Below are 8,151 nucleotides of genomic sequence, written 5' to 3' on the forward strand. Positions count from 1 at the left end.
TGGAATTCTCAGGCAGGACAACAATATGGTCCGCCTTTATTTAAAGTAGGGTACAAAATCAAAATATTTTGTAAGGGAAGGGTGAAAGACGACGGTTTGTGAACAAAACCATTCGACAAAACTAGGTCAAGCCGAATTCTAGCAAGTAACTTTAGCAACTCTAGCACAGTAGTTAACACATGATTATCTGTAAAATACAAAAGTTCAACTGTTTGTAAATTGTTTCTGAATGTTGTGTGTTCCTCTGGCTGTCAGTGTAAAAAATAAATCAACCGTGCTGTCTGGTTTGCTTAATATAAGGTATTTGATGTATATGTATTTAATTTAACTTTTTACCGTTACTCAAATATGACAAATGAGCCCCCCCCCAAGGCTGTCATCAAGGCAAAGGGTGGCTCCTTTGAAGAATATCAAATATAAAATCTATTTTGATTTACTTAACACTTTTGGGGTTACTACATGATTTCATGGGTTATTTCATAGTTGTGATGTCTTTACTATTATTCTACAATGTAGAAAATGGTAAAAAAAAAAAAAAACCCTCGAATGAGTATGTGTGAACTTTTGACTGGTCCTATGTATTTTGGATCAATTGTTGTGTGGTGAAAAATGTCTCCAAACAAAATGAATGCACAATAAAAAGCTTTGAATATACAACTTGCTACATTACTAGTGTTACCAGTTTGGTGTTTTGTATAAAAAGTTTAGAAAATTCACCACATACACCAAAGCATAGAAAATAACTGTAATGCTCCATTCCATACACTGCAGCTTTGGTTTGTTTTAATGAGTCAACAGGGGGCAGTAAAGGCTCATTAACAGGAATTCAGGTACAAAACAGTACTAACTGCCTGTGACCCTTATTTTTACGTTTGGTGTCAGGGAGTATTGAACTACATATCGTTGAACTTGTAATTTTACAATGTTGCAGTAGCTTGATCATTGAACTAAATGCAAATATTAGTGTTTTCAGTAGTGAATTACTTTCTCGCTATGCAGCGGTGTAGCCAAGTATTAGAACTACATTAGTTTTGCAAAAAAAAGTGTGAAGAAAGCAATTGCGATTTTTATAACTAAGCCAAGATAAACCACAGCCTGTTGTTTCCAATGGGAGCAAATTAATCCTAGTGGGAGAGCCTATTGGCACGTTCTAGCATGTATGTGGATATTTCGGCAGGTAGCCTAATGGTTAGAGCGTTGGACTAGTACCCGAAAGGTTGCAAGATCGAATCCCAGCTGACAAGTTAAAATCTGTCGTTCTGCCCCTGAACACAGTTCCTAGGCCATTATTGAAAGAACTTGTTCTCGACATGCCTAGTTAAAGGTAAAATAAAATCTTCCATTAGAACGCCTACTGAAGTGCGCACCCACGCATCCTAAAAGTTGTGGAAACTTAAACAAAGGGTAGTCTCACTTGAAACTGGTGTCCAAATTACATTCAGGTAGCATAACCCCAGTGATCTCTTGCGATTTGTAGTTTGACTTCAGATTTATATTCTTACAAAGTACATTTAGTTGATTCCAGTGGGAATCAATTGGTAGCATGGTATACTACGTTTTCAGAGTAGCTTCCAACACATTTCTTCCCCTTTTACCCACCATTGAAAACTAAATCCTAGTGGAGTTGATCTGACAGGAAAATAAACTGCCCCTGCCATCAGTGTGGCAGAGGTTGATTTGGAGCATGAGACTAGGAATAGAGTTACATTGGCTACATTGTCAACTACATCCCATGTAGACCAGATGGGTTGAGTCTCTCCAGCTTTAAAACCAGTGACGTAATACCATGGCAGAATTAATTTGACAAATCACTCAACCATCCTGCGATACATCGCCATAACTTTTGTTTTGTATCAGAACATTTCAGAAATCTATAAAACACTGAAATGAATTGCATTCATTTAGCCTTTAATGACTTCAATAAAAAACAAACATGTGAAAAAAAAACTGAACATTTGCCAGAACAGAAGCAGGGGAAACTGTTACTGTCCTCCCCTGAGACGCAGCACAAGGTGGAGTGTGGACTCTTTCTGGATGTTGTAGTCGGAGAGGGTACGGCCATCTTCCAGCTGCTTGCCAGCGAAGATCAGACGCTGCTGGTCTGGGGGGATGCCCTCCTTGTCTTGGATCTTGGCCTTCACATTCTCAATGGTGTCACTGGGCTCCACTTCTAGTGTGATGGTTTTACCAGTGAGGGTCTTGACGAAGATCTGCATGCCTCCCCTGAGACGCAGCACAAGGTGGAGGGTGGACTCTTTCTGGATGTTGTAGTCGGAGAGGGTACGGCCATCTTCCAGCTGCTTGCCAGCGAAGATCAGACGCTGCTGGTCTGGGGGGATGCCCTCCTTGTCCTGGATCTTGGCCTTCACATTCTCAATGGTGTCACTGGGCTCCACTTCTAGTGTGATGGTTTTACCAGTGAGGGTCTTGACGAAGATCTGCATGCCTCCCCTGAGACGCAGCACAAGGTGGAGGGTGGACTCTTTCTGGATGTTGTAGTCGGAGAGGGTACGGCCATCTTCCAGCTGCTTGCCAGCGAAGATCAGACGCTGCTGGTCTGGGGGGATGCCCTCCTTGTCCTGGATCTTGGCCTTCACATTCTCAATGGTGTCACTGGGCTCCACTTCTAGTGTGATGGTTTTACCAGTGAGGGTCTTGACGAAGATCTGCATGCCTCCCCTGAGACGCAGCACAAGGTGGAGGGTGGACTCTTTCTGGATGTTGTAGTCGGAGAGGGTACGGCCATCTTCCAGCTGCTTGCCAGCGAAGATCAGACGCTGCTGGTCTGGGGGGATGCCCTCCTTGTCCTGGATCTTGGCCTTCACATTCTCAATGGTGTCACTGGGCTCCACTTCTAGTGTGATGGTTTTACCAGTGAGGGTCTTGACGAAGATCTGCATGCCTCCCCTGAGACGCAGCACAAGGTGGAGGGTGGACTCTTTCTGGATGTTGTAGTCGGAGAGGGTACGGCCATCTTCCAGCTGCTTGCCAGCGAAGATCAGACGCTGCTGGTCTGGGGGGATGCCCTCCTTGTCCTGGATCTTGGCCTTCACATTCTCAATGGTGTCACTGGGCTCCACCTCAAGGGTGATGGTCTTGCCTGTGAGGGTCTTCACGAAGATCTGCATCTTTACACCTGAATAGATAGTGAAACTTAATCATTAAAGCGCACCACTGACATCCATTTCCGCAAGATGAAAACATTATACTTTACTAGCTACTGGGATGAAGTAATACAAACAGAAAAATATTTACTTTCATGCAAGTCTGTCCAAAAGCATACGTAACAATTGTTTGAACTGCGTAGCGGTCGTTTGGCTTCCGAATTCGATCGGGCGCCATTTTGTCCAGCCAGCTAAAAATACTAATGAAACAGGCAGGGAGCAGGTCTCGAACCCTCGAAAAAAAAAGCATGCGCGTGCGGCAGAGTCGATTTCCGCGCTTATAAACCCAGGGTCGTTACAATACGTTAACGAAAGCAGGATAAAAAAAATTGAGAAAAAAAAAACGGACAACCATAGTCAGGGATAGCAAAATTGTAAATAAAGGCTTGTTACTATACGCCTCGTATGGCTTAAGCCTTTATTTAAAGTAGGGTACAAAATCAAAACATTTTGTAAGGGAAGGGTGAAAGACGACGGTTGGTGAACAAAACCATTCGACAAAACTAGGTCAAGCCGAATTCTAGCAAGTAACGTTAGCAACTCTAGCACAGTAGTTAACACATGAATATCTGTAAAATACAAAAGTTCAACTAATATCAATATCGAATGTATCTACTTACGATTAACCTCGAAGTAAATGTAACGTACACGTCTTCTTAGAAACTGTTCTTGCTTCTGTGTTCAATATGATTCACGAAAGGCGCGGACACTTTATTTATACTAAGAAAACATTGCGACGTGGAAAAGCGTCATGTGACAATATCCATCCGCGATTGAAAATATAGTCCGTGCTTTAACCTTAAACTTACACTATACATTTAATTCATTCATTTTGATTCGAATAAATACACATATAACACATACACGAATTATCGATTAGGAAAATATGATTTTAAAACAATTACTCTCGGCGGAGTTACATTTATTTAATGTGTGCTGAGATGTCTCTAGAAATTGCTAGAACCACCCACATCAAGAACCCCCCCCCCCGTAAGTCTGTGATTGGACGCTTATATTGTTTGTCTGAACAACGATTGGTGGATACTGTGTCGGTAATGTGACTTTTTTCAAACCTGTCTGACTGTACCATGAACTGTGTCAACAACGTTGATATGTTGGAAAAGCCAGCTACATAAAAAAACACACGTGATTTGTGTCATTTGAGATTTGAGAAACTGTAAAAACAGTTTTAGGCTCAAATTATGATTTCATTTGTTTCCACGTCACAATCTTTTCTAGGTATAAATACAGTATCAGTGTTGAGGGATAATTAATGAAACAATGGAAACGTTTGACACTTCTTGTGTGTTATGCATGTGTTATGTCTCATCTCCTATTGATATAGGTCTACTCATATCAACACCAAGACACACCCTTCATTCACTCTTTAAGGCACAACCTGTTCAATACAATTATTTGTCAGTTGTCACATTTGTTTCATGTCAACATGATACATAGAGAGCAAATGTCATGGTATTTCCCAATCCTAAAAAAAATCCCAACATACTTCTTAATGTAGAGCAGAAACTTGTAGCATGAGGTCCAGCCTCCAGCATATGAGAACATGTTTCCCAGCTTTATCTGCACAAGTAAAGTATGTCAGGTTGAAGCTGACACTACTACCAGTACAGGTGTCTCTCTACATTTATTGCTCTATAGAGCACCTCCATGAGAAATGAATGAGAAATTCAGAGATATAAAGCAGAATGAGGAAAAAAAAACATACAGACATGAAGGACCAAACTATTTTCAGACAGAACAACTTGAGGATTGTAATTTATTGGCTATTTACAGTGCATGGTAAATACAGGTTGCTTGGTAACACACCATAGTAACTAAATACTGGTTTGCCTCACAAGTAAGTGCGTATATTTTTTGAAGGCCAGATATATATTTTTAAATGAAATGAATTACATTGTTTCGACTTTGAACAACTCCTTTGACTCCTGATTCAGGATGAGATACAAATCAACCCAGTTCTAACCTTTATCATCCTTACCCAATAACAAATCTGGTTTGGATTGAATTTACACTATTGATTCAGTTGGTGAACGATTGCACCGTTGGAGGTCAGGTCCAAAGTTATACATTTGTTTATTCAGAATGAACAAGGCAGAAATTGTAAAACGGTGCTTCTTGGCTCTGCTTATCTGGATCCACTGCACTGTAATAATGTTAACATTGTTGGGTCAGGGGCAGGGCTATGAAATGAATTCCATAGGCAGGGCCAACAGCTGCCTGACACCAGATTGTTGAGCCAGTTGGGTCCTGTAACAGCAGCAACTACTAAAACACAAGGCTGACATTTTCCATAACCTTCACAGTCTTTTCTTTTCATACATGATTTAACACGCTTTTCCTGTTGCTATAGTTCTTCTATTTTATTTCAAGAGGAGGCATAGAGATGGTCATACTGACCAAGCAGTTATCATCAGTTATTTTTAGGTGCACTGATTTTGCAGTGTGAAGGTTAAATTCATATACTGAGCACCATCTAGACTAACGACTTGACCTGAGCTGGACCACTGTAGTCCAAAACATGATTTTTCTGTGTTTTATATATATTTCCACACTATGAGGTTGGGATAATACTGTGATATTGTGAAAATTATGATAATGCCCTTTTAGTGTAAGAGCGGTTTGAAAAGACTGCCTGAAATTTCAGCCTGTTTTGGAGGGATTGAGTTCTGACCTGCCAGACCACTCCCACAGTCCGAACAAAAATCTTGCTTTAGAAATTGTTCCTTGCTAAGAAGCTATTTTAGTGTCTTTTTGACATTTTTAATTGAAAACATTCACAGTAGGGTACTTCATTGTTACCCAGAAATGTTTTGATATTGAGATAAAAACAGCTGCATTAATTATAATATAATATTTGTGACATTATTGAATTCAAGCATTTTAATTTAAGTTTGATGAACAGTGTACCAACAGTTATTGAGCTGCTGAGGGCCTAGTTCGATATTCTACTTCCTTCCTCCGTAACTGGCCAACTGAACAATATATTGAGGGCAAAGAGTGGTCTGGTTTAGGTCAGTCACAGTATTCCCATGCGGATACACAGCAGCATTGTGGACTTTTGGTTCTTCATGTGACTCAATCCCAACGCGTGATCTCCACGTCACTCTTTCCTCAGGACTGGTTGAGCTTCACTGGAATGTGGTTGTGCAAGCCTCCTGTACTTTGCAACCCAGTCTGACTGTTTATAATTATGGGAAGGAGGACAAGTTTTCATGCAAAACATGTTCCATAAGTCTCTGTTGAGCACTGTATATAAAGAGCTGCTTCAGCAGTGTTGTGATTTGAGAAAGTGTAAATTATTTGAGAAAATATGAGAAGCGATTTCAAACAGACAGACATATGTCAATATACGATTATTGTGTGCTACAATAACCACAGCCCTTTTTACACAAGGTTATTTTATAATAACCCTCTACTCGATGTGATTATCTTTATAAAAGGGATAGTTAACCCAAATTACAAAATTACATATTGGTTTCCTTACTCAGCAGTCAATGGATAAGGTAAGACAGCAATCCATGATTTGGTTTTATTTCCCTGGCATGGTTTCCAAGTCATATTAAAAATAAAACGTTACTTGTCTCATGCCTTGTAAACAACAGGTGTAGACTAACAGCGAAATGCTTACTTTAAATCTTTATTTTAGGAAAAGTTTAAGATAAAAGGCCAGCATCCCGGAGTCGCCTCTTCACTGTTGACGTTGAGACTGGTGTTTTGCGGGTACTATTTACTGAGGCTGCCAGTTGAGGACTTATGAGGCATCTGTTTCTGAAACTAGACACTCTAATGTACTTATCCTCTTACTCAGTTGTGCACCGGGGCCTCCCACTCCTCTTTCTATTCTGGTTAGAGCCAGTTTGCACTGTTCTGTGAAGGGAGTAGCACACAGCGTTGTACTAGATCTTCAGTTTCGTGGCAATTTCTCACATGGAATAGCTTTCTTTTCTCAGAACATGGATAGACTGACAAGTTTCAGAAGAAGGGTCTTTGTTTCTGGCCATTTTGAGCCTGTAATTCAACCCACAAATACTGATGCTCCAGATACTCAACTAGTCTAAAGATGGCCAGTTTTATTGCTTCTTTAAATCAGACTTTTGTCCATTTTAGAATAAGGCTGTAATGTAACAAAATGGGGAAAAAGTGAAGGGGCCTGAATATTTTCCAAATGCACTGTAATTACATACTGTGCAATTTGCATATTCTAATAAAATATTTCAGATAATTTTTATTATATTATATTTAAGTATTATATTTTTGTCGACATTCAACTGGTAAAAGTTGATTGTGATATGATTATGGGAAGACAATTACCCTATGAGGGTGTGGTGGCTAGCCTTAAGCAACATGTCTATGAAAAACACTGATCATTGACAGATTTTAAGGAGACTGTGAAACTAGGATATCTACAGTAAATGGTTCATGGGGGAAAAGAGGCTTTAGGTAAGCTAGTGAAAATGAGAGGGGAGAATAGTATGCAGCTTTGCTAACAAGCTTTAGAATCACATTGAGGCTTATCTCTCCCGCTCAACACCGAACCCAGAGTACCAATGTGAAAGCACACTTGAAGGTCTGGGTGTGGCATGTTTACAGCTAATCAACTAGTGAAAAAACATCCCTCTCCCAACAATTCTCATCATTAAATCAAAGGGTCCTGGCAGAAATCAGCTGTCAGAGCAGCTTACAGATCATTGCACCTGAACATAGCCCACCTGTAAATAGCTCATCCAACTACCTCATCCCCATATTGTTCTTTTTTTAAATTTTCTCCGCTGCACCCCAGTATCTCTACTTGCACATTCATCTTCTGCACATCTATCACTCCAGTGTTTAATTGCTAAATTGTAATTACTTCACCACTACGGCCAATTTATTGCCTTACCTTCCTAATCTTACCTCATTTGCACACACTGTATATAGACTTTTCTATTGTGTTATTGACTGTATGTATGTTTATTCCATGTGTAAC

General features: G+C 40.1%; 1 protein-coding gene across 1 annotated transcript; it reads right to left on the reverse strand.

Annotated features, from left to right (window-relative positions):
• Nucleotides 1-1,889: 1,889 nt before the first annotated feature.
• LOC139418244 (polyubiquitin-C) lies at nucleotides 1,890-4,077 on the reverse strand. The gene is made up of 2 exons (XM_071167544.1): nucleotides 3,785-4,077; nucleotides 1,890-3,136 (listed from the first exon to the last, which is right to left on the reverse strand). Exon 2 carries the CDS (start codon nucleotides 3,126-3,128, stop codon nucleotides 1,983-1,985), a length of 1,146 nt encoding a protein of 381 aa, XP_071023645.1. The 5' UTR covers nucleotides 3,129-3,136; nucleotides 3,785-4,077; the 3' UTR covers nucleotides 1,890-1,982.
• Nucleotides 4,078-8,151: the final 4,074 nt, after the last annotated feature.

Source organism: Oncorhynchus clarkii, chromosome 10 (assembly GCF_045791955.1).
Source record: "Oncorhynchus clarkii lewisi isolate Uvic-CL-2024 chromosome 10, UVic_Ocla_1.0, whole genome shotgun sequence".
NCBI classification, from domain to species: Eukaryota; Metazoa; Chordata; class Actinopteri; order Salmoniformes; family Salmonidae; genus Oncorhynchus; species Oncorhynchus clarkii.